Below are 24,061 nucleotides of genomic sequence, written 5' to 3'. Positions count from 1 at the left end.
TATGAGTGATCTAACTAAAATCCAGACGTCCTTCACTTCTATCATTAATAACTTATGCAGTGTAGGGTAGGGAACGTTTGTTTGTGTTAACTATAGCACTCAGAAGCTGCAAATTTTTTTTCCAAACAGGTCTTTTAAAAGCCTTCTTCTGTTTAATCCTGCCAGCAGAGAATTAACCAGTACATTCCATTCCACTTTGTAATTCATTTATTTATTGATTTATTTACTTATTTTTGCCAAACAAGCTAATTTCATGAGTGCTAGAATCAAATCCTCCTTCCTAGGCTAAGTTCTACCCTGAAACAACTTTACAATAAAATAAGATCATTATTATGAATTGAACAGCCATTACTGAAATGAATTAATCTGACTGATTAATTCTCCCCACAATGTAGTAACGTTGGAATTAACATCTATATTTTGCAAATGGGGAGGCAGGTTCAGGGAGGTTAAGAGTCTTTCTCATGGTTGCTCAGCTTGAAGGGCTGGGATTTAATCCAAGTTGTCTGGCCCACAGCCTGTGTTCTTTCTAGCCTGTTACACTGCCGGCCTCTCCACAAGAAGGAATCCAACAACCACTGAGCTCTCTCTCTGTCCTCGCAAATTCCACCAACTCTGAGAGTAAAGGAACACTCAACTCAATGCCCTAGCATGAGAAGCTCCTCCCAGGCTCCTGGCAGGATGGGAACGTGATGGGCATGAGAGGACAGGAAAGCAGGAGGGTATGAAATCTGGGCTGGTTAGCTAACATGTGCTGGTGAGAAGGAAAACTAAACTGTCAGGGGTCCAGGTGGAATAGCCTTGGGCAACGGAATGACTAACTCCTTTATCTTTTCTTCAGTATGTAAGAGAAGAACATGAACTGACTGATCTTCAAGATCTTATCCAACTTAGCATATAACTGGTAGATGAATAACATGGTACCCACAGCAATAGGTAGCATGTATGGGCTGTAAATAGTCCCCTTACCCCAGCTCTGCCCCTATCCCTCTTTTCCTACCCTCCCCACCAGAAAAGCTTCAGAAATTAAAGGTGAACTTAAGGGCAAATCCTTCTCCTTGCTCCCTTTCTCCATGGGAGTTAACATATCCAGCAAAAGATGAAGACATGATGCTTAGAAAAATAAGTCAGGTGCAAAATTATAATACCATATGATTCCACTCCCATGAGGTCCATAGAGTAGTCACATTCATAGAGACAGAAAGGGAAATGGTGGTTGCCAGGGCCTGGGGAGAGTGGAATGGGGAGTTGATGTTCAGTGGATATCGAGTTTTAGTTTGGATGATGACAACTTGGAAGATGGATGGTCATGATGGTTGATCCATGATGTGAATGTACTTAGTGCCACAGACTAAATAGTTAAAAATGGTTAAGACAGTTTACTTGTATGTTAATATGATATGCTACCACAATGAAAGAAATGAAGAGAAGGAAGAAGTGGGTGTGCTAGGCCCGTGGGTCAGGTCCACTCACAACCAGAGAATCACAGATTTGCAGTTTGGAGAGCACTTCTAACACACCCAGACCACACTATCTGACAATTGCCCATCCCAAGGAATAACCCAGTCAGAACTGAACTTAATCACAAATAGAAGCCATATCTCAGCCAGTCCCAACCCAATTACAGCTATTCCTAAATCTGTCTCAGGACAAAGAAAGGCAATCATTCCAGTCTGATGCAAGGAAGACGAAGCACTGAAAGAGAATCAGGTTCAATAAATACACTGAGAGTAGAGGACAGAAGAGCTTCCTGAATCACCCCTCACTTCATTGGTAAAACCCACACAGGAGGCCTCACCTGCTTAAGTCAAATCACTGATTTCTTCCATCCCTGGAAAGAACACCAAAGCAAACAACTGCTGAGTTCAGCAGGTAAGATACTATCTCACCTTATACACTCATCATCAAAATCTATACCTGGGTAAAGGCTACCATCTCACTGCAAGGAAACCGAGGTATGGAGAACATAAGAGATTTGCCCACTGTGGCCCAGCATACACACAGTGGCAAAGGAGGCAGAGGAAGGAAGGAATTCAGTTCCAAAAGATGCAGTGCCCCATCCATGGACCCCAGATGGCTGTGTCCTTGCTCACATTTCAGTAGACTTTCATTGGTTTAAAGACACTAAAATAAAGTGATGCTCAGTCAAATTTGCCTTATCTATGTATCTTCTGCCACCATCACAGCCAAGAGAGAATTCATGATGAAGGAAGGTTCCATTATGCTTACCTGAGGGGGAAATTTGGCTCTTTACAGATTTTCCTTGTAGTTCCTCAATGTGTGACCTCAGCCCAAACTTCCAGGGGCCTGATTCCTTGGGAGGAACCCCCAATCTGAGGCTGGATGAGCAAGTAATTGGCAAACACCACTCCAACTGGAAGGCTTTGAAGGCTTCTGGTTCAGTCAGGGTCTCTACACTGTACCACCCAACCCCAAGCACAGGAAGACTGTTTAGAATGAGACACAGTGACACATGTGTTACACCTCCAGTGTACTGAACAAAGAGCTGATTCCATGTTTTCTCACACATGAAGTAACATAATTCATTCCAAGCATTTACGAATCTATGGATTAGATGTATTTTAGACATCTTCAGTGACAATAAAATCCAGTTATTTTCAGCCTGCCAGGTCTGGGGGAGAGGGGCATTAAAGGCTCCTTCTACCATGTCTATTAAACTTTGCTTTCACTAAACTAGATTTCTGGATATTAGAACTGCTTTTTATAAATACACATAGACATTCAAGTCACTCAAAGCAGGGCATGTAGCTTTCCTTGAACTCAATTAAACAAACTGCATATATTCACTTGGAAAGGAGTTCTCCCCTTTAAAAACAAGGAAGTCCAATGTCCAGGTCTCTATCATTCACAGACATATCTGACAAATCTTTATTTATACCTATCACGTATGGGACACTGTGCCAGGGACTTTTTGAGTACAAATAGGTCTTATTTTGTTCACTCTGAGACTCAGATTTTTTTCCCATTTTAGCATGAAGGATGTTTTCTTTGTCAGTGGTGTAAAAACAAATAACCCATATCGTAATTAATGGGCATCCTATACTAGGTAAAATATGGCACAAGACAGATACTACTCTCAAGCAGCTTACAGATGTTACAGTTATTGAGTTGGCAGTCCGTTTTCTTCATCTTAGGGAGGAAACCCAAAGTTTAGTTTGGAAAGCCTAAACCCCTTTTATGCAAGACTGCAAATTGCCCTGCTGAGCAAAACTTGATGCCCCCAAACAGCAGCATAGCCCAGATACCTTGACAGAGGTGTGAGGCAGAGTGAGAACAGATTAGCAGAGGTGCATGGACCTCAGAAAATATTTCTTCCAGGAAATATTCCAAATGCTAACTGTGAGAGTTCCTTTTCTTTTTCTTTCCTATTTGGCTAATTTTAGTGTTGCCAAGAACACTTTTTCTCTTTATGAGAAAATATATAAATGAAGAAAAAAAAATCCTCCCAGAGGGCAAGGAAAATTTCTGGGAGTAAAGGAATAGTTTTCCACCACAAGAAAATATGGAGCTAAAGAAGTTGCCACATGAACTCTCACGAAACTCAAAAAGCTAGAACAAAAGGAAGCTCTGAACTATCTGCAGTGAAAGTACTAAATATTATCATGCAAGTTTCTGCCAGAAATGCTTAAGGGTTTTTACAGGTACTGGAGAAGAAGTTCAGGAAAGTGGCTGGAGGTGAGGATCCTAATTTCATTGCATTTATAAATCAGATCCTCACTTCCCTGAGATAAACTAACCTGAAGGAAAGATGGATATTGGCACTGAGTTGTTAATAGCAAGATCATTTGTGTGGCGGCTCACAAATTCTATATTGGCCTATTTAAGAAGCAAGAGCAGTATCCTGATGTCACACAGCAAGAAAAGCAGAGAGAACAAATAACAGAAGAGTGCATCCTAATTTAAGCACAGCAGGCAGGCTGGCCACCATGTTGAATTTAAAGAGTTTGCACCATCTAACTGTTGGTTTCCCACATCTGGTGCTTGATCCAGGCTGATCCAGCTGCATTCCAGAGCATCCAGCACACAAGCTTTTCTGCTGATTTTTTTCCCTGTTGGGGAAAAAAAATGTGCTCTGAACTGAGGGGATATAATGCAGGGGTGGAGAAAAAAAACGGCCAGGCAGACTTGCCAGAGGGTTAAAAATGCATTGTCCAGGGGAAGGTAATGGGCTGGGTATGGTCAGCTCCACAGAGGTTGCAGGAGTCCAAGGATAGGCAGGCAAGAGTGTGAGAGTGAGTGCTGACCCAGAAGGAATGAAGCCCTTGCTTCCAGAGCTCATGGGGCCTTCTAGCAACCTACGTCTTCCCACCAGGAATGGCAGGATCACTTAATGCAAAGTTTGATCCCTGAAGTAGGGAGTCAAACATTCTCTTTCTTCTCTGTTGTGTGTCAGCTTGCATTGTCGAATTGCCTTTGTTTCCTAACTGAATCCCATCAGCGTGGCTGACTGCTTCACTTACTTGAAATGAACTGAGCTAGGAAACAAGTTTCTCAACAAGGCTGTGTTCTCCAGAGTGCTAAGAAGGGCAGAGTTAAGCTCAGCTCCTGTAGACAGACAGCAGCGGGGGGGAGGGGGTGGGTCTAATTTATTGTTTTATAAGAACATTAGAAACAAAACCCCAAAAAAGTCTTTCCTGCATCCAGGATAAAAGAAGTCTGGCATACACCATACTTGTGCTGTGCTTGCCTCAATGGCAAAGTCCCAACACTGTTCATCATTTCATAGGTGAGGAAGCCAGCACCATTGTGAGCAAAAAAACTCCAGTTGGCAAGGCCAGGTTCCTTATTTATCAAAGATGATGACTTGATAAGATGCTCTCTAAGGTCCCAGAGGAACTCCATGAACCCAAGAAGAAAATGATCTCAGGGCTGAAGGAATACAATCCCAAACAGCTAATTATTCAGCTTCACCAAAATAAGATTGGTTATTGATATGAAATACACCCTCCTTCCAGTAAGCAGTATGCTGGTGGCTTGTTGACTTAGTAGGTACCTACTGTAGTGGGGAAAAGATGCCCATAGCAGGTGAGTTACCCTAATGCCCTCTAGACCTTTGCCCTACATTATAAGGTCAATCTTGCCCATCCATAGTCTTTCCCTAAGACTGCCTTTTCAGCCCATGTCTGAGGAATGTATCTAGTTTAACTAGTAGCCACAAAGCCCCCAGGTACCAGAATATTGAGGGGCAACTGGAAGAATAGGGAGGAGACCCCATGATGATTCAGGGATAGTGAGTTTCAGACAAAGATTCTGAGCATAAAGACATGGATCTTCTTTTCTTAGCTCCTTAATATTAACTTTGCCTTGAGTTCCTGCAGTCCCAGCAACTTACAGCCTATGAGCTATAAATGGACTACATGACTCTACAGCTAATCACTGACTAGTGTTTAGTCAGGAATTTTTAAAAAGCTAAAAATTACATTCTAATTTATTCTAGGTAGATATTTTTGGATTGTAGTGTCTAACATGGTGCTGTGTATTCAATAAATGTTGAATGAAGGGACACGTGCATATAAATGATCAGACACACTGAATTTTGAGTTTCCTAATGGAAGACATCACCTGCCAGTCTCTGCCACACACTCAAATCCAAGACTTTCTATTACTTTTCTCTGGGGTGCAGAAACTGATAAAATCATATGAACGTAAACTAACCACTGATTCATTACCTTTCACAGTTTAATACGATTCCCTGAGTTTACAAAAGGTCAAGGGTAAACTTCTAAACATGAGTATTGTGATTTACAATATCTGAAGGGGATCAAATCATATACCTTTAACTAATCCTCCTGAGGATACTTTGGAATCTCAGTCATATTCAAGCCAATTCTTCCTGTGCTAGCCATGCAACTAAAGTCTACCTGTCAGGACTTCTAAGAGATTTTATTTATGCCTTTGTTTCCTCTACATCCTTTGGGAAGGAACCAAATGTATCTTTGTGGATGAAAACCTTGTTGCCAAGGTAGTGTGGAGCTGTGTAGCAAGAAACCCACCAGGCTCACCCAGTTTGGGGCATCCCCAATGAGGCAAGAGTGTTACCATCAAGAAGTAAATGTTACTCCCATAATAGGTGGAAGGACATCAGACTTTGCATGAAAAACTTTACGTGACCTCTACAATTTTATTTGAGTTCCTATAAAATGGCAAAAAAGAAGATAAGGTGCGACTCAAACACTGATAGCAAAAAGTACGGGAGACCAGATTTTTCCAAGAGGAGCCAATCATTCTCCTCTGAAAACAGAGAAGCCAGATAGAGGCCTGGTGTTGAAATAAAAACCACAATGAACATTCATTCTCCTGATGCTCTCTGTAGCAAAGAGTCTGAATTCTCCAACTTCCATCTTCTGCACAACTGCAAAGACTGAAAATGTGCCTATCGTGATGCACAATTTCCTTTGACTTGTGTATGTGCCCACATGGGTGTGCATTTCATTCAGACATGGCACTTCACTAGTACAAGGCCCTTTTTTGAACTATGATGAAGTTTGATAAGTTTGAGTAATGAAAACACAAAGGAAGTGATTCTTGATGGATGTGAAGACTCACATTACCTACCTTTATGCTTTTCCTGGTAAGAATGCCGTAAGACATCCAAACTCCGGGACACAATGCAAAGAAACTCTGTTCAGCATCAGGCTGAACCTGTCCTTGAGCAAACCAGGCCTGACCCAAGCACATCTCTGCATCCACGAAAGGTAGAGCAAGAGAGAGGAAGGGAGCTGGTCCTCCAAAAGGAAGCAATTCACATTTGATTTTCCCAAAGGAAAGACTCCCAGGTTGTTGAGAATTCAGGTCTTCTACCCTCAGACTGTGAGGAACCGGGAATCTGCTTCTCAGGCCACATCCTGCTGGCTCCTGGAGCCCTGGGGGCTGATTTGGATTTCTCTTTCAACCCACAATGATTTGGAAAAGGGGAGAGAAATCGCACCACTGTGGATATGTCAATTTGCTTTGCCTGGAAGAACTTGACTGGGATTTCTCCTCTGAATCCCCTAGTCATTAAAATCTCCCCCTCCTGGGAAGGCACCCTGCCGTTAGCCCTCTAAACCCTGTGTAGAGTAGTGCTGACACCTAGGGGTAGATATAAAAAAGAGTCATCCAGGCAGAGCCCAGCCAGGACTGCCCCCTGGAGCAGGTGAGAGGGGGCTGTGCCTCCTTATAGCTTCCCAGGGTGGGTGTGTTTCCAGGCATCTCTCCACCTGTCCCCATGTCTGCTGCACTCTGCTACTACAGAAGGTCTCCCAGGACCATGTCAGTGACACCTTCCTATGTAGAAAAGCAGAAACAGTTTGACTTTAATAGAAACTGCCCAGTTCCTGCCCTAGCCTGTCTTCTATCTGCTTGAGAAAAGCAGCAGTCATTTGGAGAAGAGGGAGGTAGAGAATGTAAAAGGCCAACAAAAAAAGCCTACAGGCTTTCTGATCACATGAGACATAGGCCAGGAGAAGGCAGGGGATTCCAAACCTCCCCACCCAGGTCGCCAGGAACACTTTCTTACCAAACTCGCTTGCACAAAGATGTTCAATGATGGCCTCCGATTTCAACTCATTGTCACATGGAGGACACACAGTTGTACCTAAGAAGGGAAAGGGGGAGAAACAGAAGCTGTAAGTTATGGAGAGAAAACAACCCCTGGGGAAGAAATGTGCCTGGGACCAGGCTGAAAGTGGTTAAAGGTCTTCTGGAATTTCTGTAGGGTGATCTGAGAATAGAAAAAAAGGTCCTTGAGCCCCGAATCTAGAGCCATAAACAAACCAATAGTTTATTGAAACATTTTGGCCTATGAGAGCTGAATGTGATACAATTATTTAAGATGTCTAAGGTACATGGAGGCAGGTTCTGTGAATCATAACTTCTGCGTATTATGAGTCCCTGGAAAACGCTGGCTTATAAAGCAAAATAGATCTATTTATTCCATTGTTACCTGGCCTTTGCCCTATCCCCTTTTGCCCCTTCTGATTTCTGCCCCCTTACCATTTGCACACTCCCAACAAGACAGCCTATCAATTTGACACCAGAGAGAAAAAGAAGTCAAACTTACTAACTTCAACCCCAGAGCCCTGAAAAACCCCTCCAAAAAAGGTCACTTCAGTAAGAGCTAAAGACTGAGCAGGAAGCAGAGCAGCTGGGTGGGGGTGGGGAGACACTGGTAAGAGCTGCCAAATGGGAAGATGGAGCTGGCTGGGGAGGGAGCCCTTGAAGGCTCTTTCATGAGCCACTGTGAAGTGCTTTGAAGAAGAAGTGTGTGTAGGTAGGCATGCCACTGGGAAGCAGCTAGGCCCCAAAAGAGGAAAATTCTGAGACCAAGGCCAGAGGCTTTCTCTGAGTCAAAATGCTGTCGAAGCTGGGATACCCCTCTGTGGAAGGGCAGAAAGAAAGCACTTCAGTGGAATCCTCCAGAGGATGAAGTAGCTTCTCATCACTGCCATGGCCATCATTATCTATCAAACAACGTGGAGTTTATGGAGGACCTAGGAGCACTAGCATAATCTAGGGGTAGCCCACCCACTCTGCTCACATTGCACAGGAGGTCTAAGTTGTGCTGTAGCTAGAGCACAGAAAAGTCACCCCTGAGACTGAAGCCAAGGGAGGCGGAAGGCCAAGTAGGGTTTGGTGAACTGAGCACTTCTACTCTTTGTCCTCTATCCCTGCTTCCCTTCTCCAGGGGCTTCTGCAGCAGCATCTCTTTCCCCCAAGAGACTCTCTATGTCTCAGACAGTGAAAGCACCCCAAGGAGGAGAAGGAGGGAGCTGCCCCCATCAGGGCATAGTTGCTCCCAGAACTCTCTAGGTTTCTAAGCAAGGTCCCCACAGGGCCCAGCAGAGTGCACACCCCTTAGTCTGTATTGACAAAATGTCTCTTCCACGTGTACTCTGCACTCAGGACTAAACACCTTTCAGGTTCTCAGTGCAGTAAGAACCATACTCCAAGCAAAGGATGGCATGACTGCCTTTGAGACTGATGTTGGAAACATGTTTTGCACCCAGAACTTGGGATTAGGTTTTAGATTAGAGATAAGGTTTTTTGACCAAAGATAAAACTTACCCAGAATTTTCCATCATGGTTCTTGTTCCTTGGGGAGAAAAAAAAGAAAAAGGAAGTCCCGCAATATGGAAAGGACGATGTCACACACACCAGGACTGTGAGCTCTGCTTTGAGATTTTTCTCGTGTAGATTTTTAAGTAGAAGTTATCACATTATAAGGTTCTACAAATATAAAGTTAGCCAAGCAAGTAGCAGGTCAGGATAATCTACATATAAAGGACAAGTCTCTATCTGCTCCACGCACCCATTGCAAGCCCCTCTGAGTCCCTCCGATCCCACCTGCAGTCATAAAGCTCTGCACCCCACAAGAGCATCTTCCTCAGTCCCACCAATTACATTTGGACTTCAAGTATTCGATGGAAAGAATTCCTTGGGGCGAACTCTGTTTTCAACATGGCTTTCCCTCATCTCAACTTTTCTTACAACCTGACTCTGGAGCAGCTTTACCCAGAGAAAGAAGGAGGAATGTGTAATGCAATATTAATCTGCGCCTCCTCATGTATCCTTGGGGCCCTGCAGGCTGCCTTGGCAGGAGAAATCCTCCCAGGCTTTCGTCTGAGAGGTAGAACTAAATCACTGTTTAAAAGTGTGTTTAAAATAATGTTTAAAGCAAATGAACAAAAAATGAAAAGGTTTTTATATTTTATTAATTTTTAAGGGAGAGAAGAGGAGGAAACCCAACATTGGGAATCAAAATTTAGTGAAATGTTTAAAGTCAATACACGCATACACACCACCAGATCTTCTCTGGCCAGTTCACTTAGAGACAGAAAAGGAACACTAAGGAAGTTTCTTGGGGAAAGTGAGGGCCCTGTGGCCTCTACAGTCTGACTGAAATATCCAAGCTGATTTAATGCACAACATGCCTAAACAACAACTAAACTAAATGTGCTCACTCATACAATTTGAATCAGTAAAACCTGGCAGGAAAGAGGAACAACAAGTTATTGGCCTAGAAGTTTAACAGATTTAATGTAAATGTAAGATTTAGAAATCACTTTCCTGGAAAAGGAACACTTGCCTCTCCTATAACAGAAGCTGATGTGATTTGGGCATCTGCCTTTGGGGAGAAAAGTGTCTTTTGACTCACTTCTTAATATCAGGCATATCCTTAATGATAAAATGCTGGCCAGAACCCCAAAACTGCATATGCCCAAGTATATGAACAGAAAATGGACTAACATATGCAAAGACAAGACCCTGCTTTTAAAATCCAGTTGAAAGAATAAAAGGTAAATGAACTATGTCTCAGTGCTTATTCTCATCTCATTCAAAAGGTCCAGTTTTTGTCCTGGAGTCACTAGCTATAAAGTTTTGAAGACCATTAGTTTGGTCTGTCTCAACCTGACTCATACACACACACACACACACACACACACACACACATACACACACACAACTTGCCCCCTCCTCTACCCTCAGCTGAGAGTCAATGGCCAGAAAGTCTCAGAGGAAGTCATGCCGGGCTCCCTCAGACCCAGGGGCTGCAGTCCTGGAAGGAATGTGTGCCCTCTCAGGAGGGAGCTTACCACCAAAATTGCTAAGAAGAGAACCAGTCCCACTCTTGACTGATTCTCTCCCAGCTTTTCTGTCTTGGTTCAGCAAAGAACTGGTCTTAGGAAAGTGACTACCTGAGTCCAGAGCAAGGAGGGAGAAGACAAGCAAAACAGCAGCCACAGGGTAAAAGACATACAGAAGTTAGTAATGGTCAGGTTCCCCCCAACTCCACCACAGCATTTTGGGGGGGTTGGGTTGGAGGGTTCTTTCCTCTCATTAGCAGGCACTACCTCATCTAGGCCCTGCCCCCACCTTGCCTTTGGACATCATCCACTTTCCAAAATGCTATTCCTCCAGGGGTCTCTACTTTATGTCCACCTACAGTCTCAGAAAGAGGCAATCATTTGTGGCCACAGGGAATGGATTCAGCCCAAGCAAAACTGGCCACAACCTCTCAAGCATAGCAGGGCTGGAATGACCCCCCAGCTGGCTGAGAAAGGGGAAAAGGAAAACCCTGCCGGCTTCGAGAATTGATTCTACACCAACAGAACCAAAGAGCTTTGCTCTGGGTAATTGCTCAGCTCTTGCTCTCAAAGGGCTGTACCCCACTGCACAAGATTAACACTGAGAACAGAGGTGCCAGACATCAACACTGCAGGCAGGCTATCTCCCATTTTACCCGAGGCCTGGGGCTAATGCCACCCAAAGTTGGTCACTTTGAACCCATCTCCCTCCCTAGAATAAACAAACTTTGGGCCAAAACTTTTCCCACATCTCTCCCAGAGTAAGGTGACCACTCACCCCCTTTTTTTTAGCATCAATAGCAGAGGTTAAAAATACTGAACACTTCGAGATAAGCCAAATTCTCCCTGCTCCTCGAGAGCCCTCAAGATGCCAGCCCCTGTGCTAAGCATACCTGGGGTATAACTTTCCCATCCCAGATTATCTGCACATCTCTGAGCCTTATCTTTGCTTTGGAAGAATTCTGGGTTGGATTCAGTCCTATAAAAGGTCATAGGCTGGGTTTTGTTTGTTTGTTTGTTTGTTGTTTTGGTTGGTTCCCCACCCCCCCACCCCCCCAATTTTTTTTCTTCCCACTAGAAAACTGCCCTTTAAACAGGAGGGGGCTCTGAGAGAAACCTGGGGTCCCTGGGGCTGTTAGGAATTTACAAAGTCCAATTTGCAGCACCCTACTCCCCACGGAGGAGATGAACAATGGGCTAATTACATTTTTATCTTTCTAATTACCTGAGGATTTGTGTAAATGAGAGAAGCAGGGGGTATGCAAGGATGATGGAGAAGAGATTTTCTACCTCCTAAACCTCCCGAATTCAGAGTTGTTACCTGAAATGGGGTGAAGAAACAGAAATCCCCAGTTCCTAAACTTTTTTTTTTTTCTTAGCCAATTCTGCAGCAGTCCTAGGACTACGCAGCTGAATGACCAGCTAAGGAAAGAGGTTTTTGTTTGAATCCTCTTGGAACCTATGAAAATAAAGCCTGCACTTAGCATTCTCTGGCCCTTTCTGAGCTTTCTACATTTGAGTTTTGGGTTTCCTACCGTAGCATCCTGATTCAGATGTTAAAAATTCTGGATGGGGACTCGGTACCCTCCCAAAAGAGAGGAGACCTCTCCTTTTACTGGAAGGGTAATGTTTTGTTTCAGGTATGGAAAAAGAGACCGGATCTCAGGAAGAACTGCTCCAGTGTAGACCAAGTCTCTGCTGGGCCCGAGGCCAAGGGCCACCACTCCTAAGCAAGTCCCACCAGGCACCTGGGTCGTGAGAGACGCAGAGCGACACCGCGGGCCAACTAAACGCTTTTAGGAGTCAGTACGCACACCTTGAGAGCAATGTCTGGCAGCACATCTGAACTACAAGGAGCGGTGGGACGGGATGGGGTAATGAGGGCTCTAACGTCGCCCCCGCTGCAGCCCTGGCCGCCCGCGGATAGCACCCACCCTGGACATGGGGTCGAAGGGCAAAAGAAGGGGCACCCTTACCTTGGGGCTTGGAGGCTTCGGTGGCATTGGGCGGGGTCATAGCGATACAGACGTCTCCTTCGGGGAACTTGTCACACTTGAGCATCTCTGGCCAGTAGAAGCCAAAGAACTGCATGACCGGCTCGCACGAATCGCGCACGGCCTCGCAGAGCCAGCGGCACGGGTAGATGGGCCGGTCGAGGCAGACGGGCGCGAAGAGAGAACAGAGGAAGACCTGGGTGCCGATGTGGCAGTTCTTGTTGAGCAGAGGCACCCAGCTGCTGGCCTGCTGTTTCACCTCGGCCATGGTCTCGTGCTCCAACAGGTTAGGCAACACCATCTTCTTGTAGCCCACGTTGTGGCACAGCCGCAGGTCCACCGGGATGTCCACGCACTGCGGCGGCTTGGTGTAGAAGCGCCCGCTCTGGTACGAGCCGATGTCCGACTGAAAGCTCACATAGTCGTACTCGCTGGCTGTGCCCGCGGCCAGGAGTCCCGCGGCCAGCGCCAGCAGCACACCGGAGGCGGCCCAGCGGCGGCCCCCCGCGCCGCGCCCGCTGCCCATGCTGGCTCAGAGAACTAGCTGCCGCGACGTCGGGGCTGCCTGCGCTACCTTCACGCGCGCGTCCCGCCGCAAACTTTCAGGATCTCCAGGGACAAAAGGCGCCGTCCCCACTCCTGCCCGGCTCCGAGGCGGCGCGCTCTTGCCGGGTCTCCCGCGGGTGGCGGCCCTTGGCCTGCCTCAGGCGCTGTGGCGGGAGTTCGCACCAGGAGCGAAGCGTGGCGCGGAGGACCGAGTACGGTCCCGGCTCCCAAGAGGCGCAGCGGACTGCAGGCGGGCGCGCGACACCTCCTCCCGGTGCTGCAGGACTCGAGTGCGCGGTGCTCCAGCGGCCAAGCCCTCGGAGTCTTCCCGCGCAGCCAATCAGCTCCCGGCTACCGCGAGCCGCACTCATTACCCTGTCAGTCACCAGCACAATTAACCAATCGCTTCACGGGCGAGAGGATTTGGTTTACTAGAACTAGACATAGGTCAACACCCCTTAAGAAGCAAAACCAAAAAATAAAGAAATAAAAGAAGAAGGAAAGAAAAGAAAAAGAAAAAAAAAAAAAAAAAAAAAAGGAAAAGGAAAAGCAAAGAACGTGGGATGGGGGATACTTAGAAGAGCGGAGAGAATAAAGAAAATGTTTAGCTCTGTAGTTAACTTGGGCCAGTTTGCGGAAAAGCAAGAAACCTTAATAGGCCTTACAAATTCATGAGATCACAAAAATTTTTAACGCTTTTTCCTAATTTTATAACTCACCAGACTAGCAGGTCTGCTCCAAGATTTTGTTCTCTTTAGCAACAGTGTAAAGATCATTTTCTGGGCTAACTGGGAATTGGGAAGGTTGCAGTCAGTCGGGGTGTGGGGGTGTGCTGCTTTTAAATCCCCAGCGTGTCCAGCTGGGCCCCTGTGAAGATGAGAAGGTGGTATTTGGGGTTGTTGGCTGTATTTAAAATGCAACATCTTCCACAGGTGGGACAACAGAATGGTGGTCTTCAACAGCACCCCCCCCCCCCCCCGCCTCCCGCACCCAACCCCAACAGTGGAATAAAGTTGCTCAATATGGTGGGAAATATTGTTCAGAGTCGTTAGCTTTGAGAGGACGTTTTTTTTTTTTTTTTTTTTTAAGTTTTAAAATGAAGTTTAAAAATCCTATTCAAGTCTCAACCCAGCTGACGGCATGTCTGTGTGCAGGCATATACACATTGACATGTTTGTGGTGTGGAAAGTCAAAACATTAAAAACACATGTGCACTTATCCGCGTGGCTTGTGTAAATATCAAGTCAGGACTTGGGCACACATGATACATTCAGGCCCAGTTCAGGAACCTTATGTCAAAATGAAAGGTCCCCACTAAGGCAGAAGCCAAGAGAACAGTATGAGCAGAAACATGGTTGGGCTAGACCCTGAGCCTTGCTGCCATCCTCTACCTCCAAGTTCCTGGGTCTTCTTTGTATGTTTTAAACATTCCCCTGAGAAGAGTCAAGCTCCATAGCTGAGAGTGTAAGCATAAATGATCCCGGGGCAGAAGATAACAGTAAGCAGTTCATGAAGTTCACTGGATCTCCATGTCTGTGTCCTTAAGTGTGGGTGGAGGGAAGCTGAGGATGCTAAAAACCATAGCTGAGCAAATTGATGCTACCCCGTGTGGCAAGTGAGCTGCAGATCTTAGCTCTTGAGGCAGAGCACCAAATGAGAGACCGCCTTGCTGGGCCAGCTTGTTTGTAAAGCTCTCAGGGAAGCTTGCTTTGGACTCTGCAGACCTCATTTCATAATGGACAGATTCCAAGTAAAACAACTAGAGTTTGTGAAGAAGCAGGGCTATTTTCTTAAAGGAATCGTGCCCATACAGAGATTGTACTTACACCGTGCACTCAGGAAGCATCAGTGGATGGTCAACTTCTCTGTCCTTTCTAGGCCAATAAAAGCTGCCCCAAAGCAGAGGGGCAGAATGGGGGAAAGAGAGAGAGAATACAGAGCAATACTTTGGATGGCCAAGGGTTAATCCCAAGATAATTGTTAATGCTCAGCCTGAGGAGCTAGGGAAGACATTCCTCACAGAGAATAGACCACAGGAGACCAGGCAACTGTGTCTCAATTCAAGGGGCATTCAGAGAAAAATGCTGTTTGGTAGGGGGTCCTTTTCTCTCCTCAGGACAGGCTTTCAGTCCTGAGCCAAATGTGTGTGTTTACTTACTCACTGGAAAGATCAGTGTTTGTAGATAACATCCTTTCACCCTGAATCCAGACTTAGCTGACCCCTCTCATGTTGACATAATTTTCCCAAATGGTAAGAGGACTTTCATCAATCATCCATTAGAATTCTGGAAATTCATCCAGGTAACTGCCTCCACCAACCCTGAAGTCTCAAGGCAGGAGTTGCTCTTACACATCCATTTATGGGAGAGCCCAGGATGGTTCTAGTCACCCCATTTTGACACTGATCACCCCAATGCCCAGCACCCTCCCCTCCCCTCTACAGTTCTTCCTACTTCAGAGATGAGCCTCCTGGGCTCTGCCCAGGACACAGCTGTCTCCAGGTTAAACAAGGAGTGTCAGTATTAGTAGACACCAGAATTCTAAATCCAGCACATTTCTGGTTCCTTACAAGACCCAATTGAAAAGGGAGGACTCTAAGTCCCAGTTCCATTAAAGTAGACTCTAATCCATTCTCAGAATTTGGGGAAAATGATTACTGATAAGTTTACATGCTGTATTTAGCACCCAGTGGAACAGGCTGAAGCCTTTTTATGTTTCAGGGGCACATACAATATTTTTGTCCTTTTTAACATTGTCAGAACTTTACACTTCAAATCCAGTCTCCCTTTCTCTAATAGTGTGTGTGTGTGTGTGTGTGTGTGTGTGCGCGCGCGCGCGCACGCAGAAGAAAGTTCTAGAACAAAGACTCTAAACATGCTATTAACTTGACACAGGTCCTAGAAACCAGGGTTCCTGAGTATGAGAACTGTGGGACAGGAGAAACTCAGACCTCCCTGCTTCTCCAATGTTTTAAATGAACCAGGGCAAAATGAAGCTTAAAACTTTGAAAAAGTTCTGATTTTCCCACACTGCTAGTTTGCAGTATATGAACATTGGAAGTGCATTCCCTGTTGCTTCACAGAACCAGCTTAAGGAGGCATTCTTAGTCTCCCATTGCTTGAAGCTGATTATCCAGTCAAGCAGGGTCACAAGGAGCTTCCCAGGTGCCTATCTGGTGGCCTCTTCCTGAATAAAACTGGAAGGGGAGGAGCCTTCCCAGCCCATTGCTCCTATTCTATTCCATTATCATATCATCAGTGACTTTTGGAACACTCTCCAAAGATACACTCAGCATCTGCTCCATCAGTCAGCAGCATTACACCAGGACGAAGGGGCTTCTGCCTGTGGCCAGGGATGGGGGTTGGGGGCAAGGGGCAGGGGGTGGACATGGGACTGATACAAGATAGAGAAAAGTATTCTGGCCCAGAGTCAGGAAGCAAGAGGTATGGCCTCAGTTCTGCTCCTAATAGACTGGGCAACTCTGAAGAAACATATTCCATCCCTCTGGCTTTAGTATTCTCCAAAACAGAGCTATTCACACCTATTCTGCTGCCTCCTGAAATAAAGGATGTTCTCAGCATCTAGGCACACATAAGGCACCTGGCGGGGCTTTCAACTGTATGAAAAGCTTAAAATGAAATCTGATACAAGATGCCACAAAGCGCAGTGGTGTTCTTCATTGGACAAGTTTCTTTTCCATCCCACCAAGAAATCTCGAGCCCCTGGCTCATCCAGGAACTGATCGGACCTGAAACTGGGCTTTGGGAATGTCTGGGAAGAATCTTAAAAAGTTGGAGTGGAAGACAAACTCCAACCCCACCTCCTCCTGTGTAAGTGTCCCTCTACCCCATTCTTGATAGAGGATAGCTAGGCATCCCAGCTGCTGCCACTGGACCCTTTGCTTCTTTAGGATGTGGTCACCAAGTTGAAGTAAACCACCAGAATATTCTTCCTTCCCTGGAGGGAAACTACTCCCTCCAATTGCTACTCATGAGACCATTCATGCAACAGTTCCTACCCTCATCCACCCGTGGCATTGAGAAAAATGCATTTAGCCATGCCCTGGATGGCAAGGCCATGGTCACAAGTTTCTGCTTCTCTGCTCAGATAGACACATCAACCCACTCTCCAGATGACACTTTGTCAAATGGGGCTTGACAATTTTCATTCATTCATAAATAGAGTCATTTATTTATAAATACAGAGTTATATACTGTCTTCCAGAAAGGAAAGATCTAAAAATAAAATATATAATTTTCACATGATTTTATAAACTAAAAACAAAGTCATCTAATTGGCTACTTCCCAGATTCAAACCATCATAGACTCTTGGACAGTTCTACAGGACAAAGTCCAAACTCCAGTAGGATTTCAGGATCTTACCCTCCAAAGTCTCTCTGGCTTCATCTCCCACCACCTCTTACCACCCCAGTCTCCTGTCTCAAGGAAGTACTTGCACTTCCCCAACTTACTTGCTTCTTTCTTGCTTCCCAACTTTGGTATGTTCTGTTGATCCATATTGTTTTTTTCTGTCTGTAACACCCTCTATTTCCTTTATACAAACACTTTCTCATAGGATTCACAGAATTAGCAAATAAAAATATAAGGTTCCCAATAAAATTTGAACTTCAGATTAAGCAATGAAAAATTTATAATATATGTGTGTCCCATGCACTATTCAGGACACCCTTATACTAAAAAAAGATTTCTTATTTATCTGGAATTCAAATTTTGTAGAACTCCTATATTTTATCTGTCAAGCCCACCTCCTCCAAGGAGACATGGCTGAATTCCTCTCTACCCATCACTTCCCTCCTCCATCTTTAGCAATTAATGGCCCTCTTTTCCCTGTGCTCAGAGTCTGTGCACACATCCTCACAGCACTCAAGTCTACATTTTATAACTGTTGACTTCTGGGTATATGCTGTATGGCTGTGAGCTCTTGGAGAACCAGGACCTTGACTTATTTTATCTAGTTCATCCCTGCATCCCTAGCATCTAGCACATTGCATATATTGAATGCTTAGTAAGTACATGTAAATAAATATGTAGTAAAGTGAGACAACTATGTGAAATACCCAGGCTTATCCAGATTTTATACTTTAGCGCTGATTTTGCACTGAATTTCTGAGAACCAAGACAATAAGTAAGCAGAAATAGCCCACATAGTTCCTTTTGTCTTCAGGAAAGAAAAATCTTCCTAGATCTGAATCCTACAGAAACTGGTCTTCATTGCCTTATACAAAGACGGTGAAACATAGGATTTTAGTACTGGTTCTCTTCCCACCACAGAGCTGACCTGTGGACAGGGGCCATGTCCAAATCACTTCTCTCCCCACAGGGTTTGCACCTAGTAGGTTGCTCAATGAAAGATGGGTGGTGGGTGGGTTTCAGGAATGCACCTGCCAGTTCTAGGGGAAAGCCAAGCTTCCTATAAATTCTTCCTGGACACTCTTCCCTCAGCCCCCAGTACAACACTGTACAAAAACAGGCACTAGTACCTAGAAGTCTAGGGTTTCTGGAAGCCTCTGACAGTAACTGGGAGTGGGAAACAAGAGAGGGGATTCCAAGGTGCAACACCTGGTGCCAAGTCCTGGCTTTGGGACCTCAAAGCTTCACTCAGACTCCACAGAGCAAGAGATACAGGCCTTTAGGAAACCCCTTCCACTCTGGTTACCCCAGGGAAGTGAAAGTGAAGTGGCACATGCTTCAGTGATGGGTGGCCAATAAATCTGCCAACATTGCTACAAGACTGACTACAGCCCACGACCAGGACAAATTCCCCCAGGAGCCACATGCTTATTTACCTAACCCTTCATGGCAAGTGCACCAGACAGTCCACTGCCTTCCTGTAGGTTGAAGCAGAAACCAACTCAGATATAAATGAGGTGTTAGCAAGAGGGGTGTGCCATCATCAATCTCCTCCCCCACAGGGGAGAACCCCCTCGGCTCCATGCCTGATGCCCTTGCCCTCAGCTGAGGAAGCACCCACCTCCACCATGTCTCCATCCAGGGGTGCTGGAGAGCCTCTTTCTGCCAGGTCTTCTCTGCCTGGATAATGCACCCACCCTCAGCCATCTGGAACATCACTCATCTGGGTTAAGGCACAGTCCCCTATCGAGTAGCAGGCTGCCTTTCTGCCATCTTTCCCAGTTTGCAAACTATGTGTGTTATCACAATTGGGCTTCGCAAAAAGCTTCTGAGCTAGCAGAGAGTTTCTGTATTTCTAGCTCATAGAAGACATAGAAGTTCAGCACAGTAGGCTCCTTGGCTGGCAGTCTAACCACCAAAGCACTTCAGCGTGAAATAAGCTTAGATCAGGAACACAGATCTTATGGGTTCTAATTCCTGTTGACTTTTTACTAGACTGGATTGCCTTAGTTCTATTCCAGTCCCTGGGGAGAAGACCTGAAGCACCTTTGATAGTCAGTTACATACTATTGTGAATTCATCCAGAAGGTAAAAATGCTTTTGAAACAAGGGAGATACAGGACTGCGTTTGGACAAGTGCATGGGGATCCTGAAACTGTGGGTCCTAGGATGGAAGACAAGGAGGATAATGTAACACAGGCCTGCAGAACTGGAAGTGGAAGATTTGGGACTGTTGCTGGAAAGGGTGCCTATCCTGTGTCACACAGGGGACCACAGTTCTCTGTGCAAGCATCTGCCAAGGAACCCTGTATAGCTGACCTACCAAGATGGGAAGGTCCAGAAGTGTTCTAGTGGTGAAAATACTGAAAGAGGGCTGTGTATATACCCATGAGAGGAAGAAGAGGCAGTGCAAGGGCTGGTCCAGAATAGAAGCCAAGAGGTCTCTGGTCCTTTCTGGGGCCTGAAGATTTTGAGTATTCCACAGTCTTTTCAAGAGTGGTAATAAAAATATGTAAATGTAATATAACATGGGAACCACCAATTGGATTATAGACAGACAATTGTCACCTTTGAGCCTGGCAGGAATGTGCCAACTAGACCCAACACTGGGGTTGATCCTATGGAGGTGTGAAGTGGACATGCAAATTCCAGGCTCATGCCTCTGTGCCTGAGCTCCCACTACCCTTGCAACCAGGACTGTCTTCCTAGTCAGTGTCCAGGACTCAGCTAACCGCTATCTCACCCCTCCTCTTCCCAGAGCTTCCCAGCTAAAATAGTCAGACAGTGTGCCCCTAGACACGATGGCCATCAGAGATCTTCTCTTCACATTTTGCTTGCTTACATGTCTGGAGCTCTTTCAGGATCTTCTCGAGAAACTTTATCTTTTTGATCTTTGTATTTCCAGTGTAGCCATATAGCAGGTATGTAATAGACACACACTCGCTAAATGAGCCACCTTCTCAATATTGGTCTTATGACCTAACTCTGACCAGTGAGAAGTGAAAAAACATTTTTGAATAGACAGTCTTAGAGGACATACACCTAGACTCTTCCATCTTCTTCTTGCCTGGAATTCAGATGTGATATTAGAAGGTATAGCTGTTATCTTGCAACCATGAGACCATAAGCATGAGTATGAATGCTTACACACAAGTATGGTGGAACAGAAAGACAGAAAGACACTGGGTCATAAAGAATCACTGTACCAGCCCTGAGCTGCCTACTCTTAAGTGTTAGATGAGCAGCACAATCTTCCATGTTTACTTGTTTAAATCCAAAGTCATTTGGATTTTCTCTTTCAGGCAACCAAAAACCAAACCAAATGTTCCAGATCTATAATTTAGGGACTCTGGCAACAGTCAGGGAACTCAAAGACTAAAGGATAGATTTTTACTATTTCCTAGGACTTTGCTACCCAAAACTTGATCCTCAGACCAGCAGTATTTACATCTTCCGAAAACTTGTTCAAAATGCAGATGCTCAACCCAGACCTACTCAATCAGAATTTGCATTTTAATAAGATTCCTAGGTGAATCTAGTGCATATTTAAGATTGGAAAACGTCATCTTGGGAAACTCTTCCATGTTTCTGGAAACTTGTACTTCTTCGTTTTAATTCCTAGAACACCCTGTTCTAAGTGTCACCGGATGTGTCAACACATGAACCTACATTACACTGTATCCCTTTATTTAGCATACCACTGGGGTCCCATTTTTCAGAAGAGGAGATTGAGCCACAAAGAGGTTCATCAGCCCTCCATGTCCAGAGCATTTAAAGAATGAGATGAAACCAAGTTTTCAGGCAGAAAAAGAGGACAAGGCAACTGTCTTTTCTTAAGGAACTGCCACCATGAGGCCCCTCTGAGCTGCCAGGAGCCCAGCAGAACTTGCTTTCTTCCCCACACACAGAAACATAAGTAGCTGAATATCTGGAGGCTTCTGTAATTAAGCAGTTTTACACTCTATCATATTTAATATCTGTCACTATACAAACACTGCCTTTTACCAAATCCTTCTAACCCTAATGGTGTTACAAGAAAGCCTTAGTTCCCCCATCCGGAAAAGCATAATTTGTCCATCAAGCCCTTTTGTTCTTTCTTTATTTTTAACTGTAGTCTAGACCACCAAATTGCTTAATATGCAGCATAAAGCTCCATAAATAACAATTTCCCAAATAGAGTCACTCAGTCTTAGAGTGCTTTCCAAGCCCTGCATTAACTCCTCCGGTGCAAAGGGCTTTCCAGCCATTTTGGTCCATAAATGTATAACCAGCTGCTCCCTTAAATTGCTGCATAATCCTCACCACCATCACTTATGTTTTCTTTTACTGCCATTATCATGGTCGTCTTGACAGCAGAGTAAGTGTTCTTTCTAGAGGGTGACATGCTCTACATCCTGCATGGTTTTAGCTCATCCAAATTCCCAGCTTTGGGGTTTTATTTCTATCCCACCCCAAGGAAATGGTCTCCTCACAAATAATGGGGATTTTAGATTAGAGTTTAATCCCATGCTCCCTTTTCTTCAGACATATCCTAGGCCTACGGCTGGCCCTTTATGAACTATGCTGTCCTGGAACGAATCAACCAGTACACATTGATCAACCACATACTGTGTCCCTGGTCCTATGCAGGGTTGTGTGGGGAAAAAGATCTCTAAGATATATTCTCTAACCCCAAGAAGCCTTGAGATGGGGAAGAAAGAGACACACCAAAGATAACAAGATCAGTGCATGTGGAACAGAGGATTGAGTGGGGCAAGTGAGAGCAGAGAGGACACCTACCTTATGACTAATCATAGTGACTAATCATCTTATATATCATAGTCAAGGTTACAGTTTGGATCTTGAATGTCTCCCAAAGGCCATGTGTTAAAGATTGGGTCACCAGGGCTGGGGTTGTGGCTCAGTGGTAGAGTGCTCACATAGCATGTGTGAGGCACTGGGTTCAATTCTCAGCACTGCATAAAATTAAATTAATTAAATTAAATTTAAAAAAAAAAAAAAAAAAAACAAAAGATTGAGTCACCAACCTGTGGCATCATTGAGGGCTTGTGAAACCTTTAAGAGGTAGGGCCCAATGGAAGGAAGTTAGGTCATTGGAGGCATACCCTTGAAATGGGTATTGGGACCCCGGTCCCTTCCTCTTTCTCTCTCTCTCTCTTTGCTTCTTGTCCACCATGTTTCCACCACATGCTCCCCACCATGATTTGCTGCTTTGCCACAGGCCCCAAAACAACAAAGCCAGGCAACCACAGACTGAAACCTCTGAAACCATTAGCCAAAATAAACCCCTCCACCTTTTAAGTTGATTACCTCAGGTACGAACAACTAACTAACACATTCAGATAGGACAGTGCACTTCATCTTTGTGAATTCATCTGCCTTCCCCATTGACAAACAGCACAGAGGAAATAGCAGACATCTTAAGGTCATGGCCCAGAACAGGCCCACCAACTGCACCTCACCCCACTGTGGCTTTAGAGGAACCAAGATTTTGATTCTGTTCAAATGGGAGATAGTCTTTTTATCTTTTCTACACACACATACCCCTCCATCATTTTGTCCAGCCCACTACCTCACTCAAACTATCCAACACAAATGGGCTTTCAGCTTACTGATCAAAGTCTGACTAGTTGTTGTCAATGAGAATAAGTACACTTGTAATAGAGTCAAGGGTGGGATACAGCCAGACAGTGCTAATGTCCAAAAAAGGAGACAGAGCTGTGAAGAATGAGCTCACCCAATCCCAGAGCCAGGGAAGTCACACTTCCAACCCTCTGTCTTGTTGAGAAAGACACCTAAGCCCACAGGCTGGCCGCACCCTGCCTTCCCTGCTTCCTCCCTTGGCTGAGTTTCCCTCCAGGCTCTCCAAGGTAAGGGAGGTCCTGGACGGGGGCCTAGCTTTGCAAACTGCAGCAACTAGAGGTAGTGACCCAGAGATGCACACAAACCTCTCCTTTGTACTTAAAAGGCCTATGTGATAAATGTGCAAATGCAGCCTCTCTGTCTCCAAAGCCCTCTCCCACTTATCCTTCACACATCATATTTCTCCTGGTCCAGGCATAACTGACCCCAGAACAAGAGATCTGCAGACTGCTCGAAGCAAGACCCTCGACCCTCCTGTCCTCTGGAGGAAGTATATTCCTGATGGGAAAATTGATGCAGAGGAGAAGGGCTGCAAACCCAGGTTGCATGGTTGGTGACTGTGCCCTAAAGAGCTGACATAAGAGGGAAGACAGGGTGCAGAGGTCCTGTTCGTTATATGGAAGCCCCTGGCTGCCTCCTGCTCTTTCTAGTCATTCAGGCTCCCTCTTCATCCTCCACTGTCCTGATACCCCCTTTTCCGTTCCTATTTCTCTTACTGGATTCTCAGTCACTCTCAACATCTTTTCTCTCCACCCCAGGGGATTGAGGGGGTGTCTATCCCAAAGCAGGTTTTCAGGGCTCTTCCTGTGTAGAGGGACACCCACAGACAGATAGCTTAGCAGCTCAACAGTTTCCCTCTGGGGCTGGGGCCTGCAGGCAGGAGAGTGGAGTGCTGGGGGAGGGAGGCTGAGGAATGCCGCC

The 24,061-nt window shown here is 45.4% G+C and overlaps 1 protein-coding gene across 1 annotated transcript in view; it reads right to left on the bottom strand.

Annotated features, from left to right (window-relative positions):
- Positions 1 to 13,434, bottom strand: part of Sfrp1 (secreted frizzled related protein 1) — a 43,134-nt gene extending 29,700 nt beyond the window's left edge. Inside the window, exons 1-2 of the mRNA XM_047551702.1 lie at positions 12,563 to 13,434; positions 7,520 to 7,597 (exon numbers count right to left, since the gene is read on the bottom strand). Coding sequence (XP_047407658.1) covers positions 7,520 to 7,597; positions 12,563 to 13,106 — 622 coding nt within the window. The 5' untranslated portion in view covers positions 13,107 to 13,434. The remainder of the gene's footprint in view (positions 1 to 7,519; positions 7,598 to 12,562) is intronic.
- Positions 13,435 to 24,061: the final 10,627 nt, after the last annotated feature.

Source organism: Sciurus carolinensis, chromosome 4 (assembly GCF_902686445.1).
Source record: "Sciurus carolinensis chromosome 4, mSciCar1.2, whole genome shotgun sequence".
NCBI lineage: Eukaryota > Metazoa > Chordata > Mammalia > Rodentia > Sciuridae > Sciurus > Sciurus carolinensis.
The sequence above is the reverse complement of the archived record's forward strand: the minus strand, read 5'-3'. Positions and strand labels throughout refer to the sequence as shown.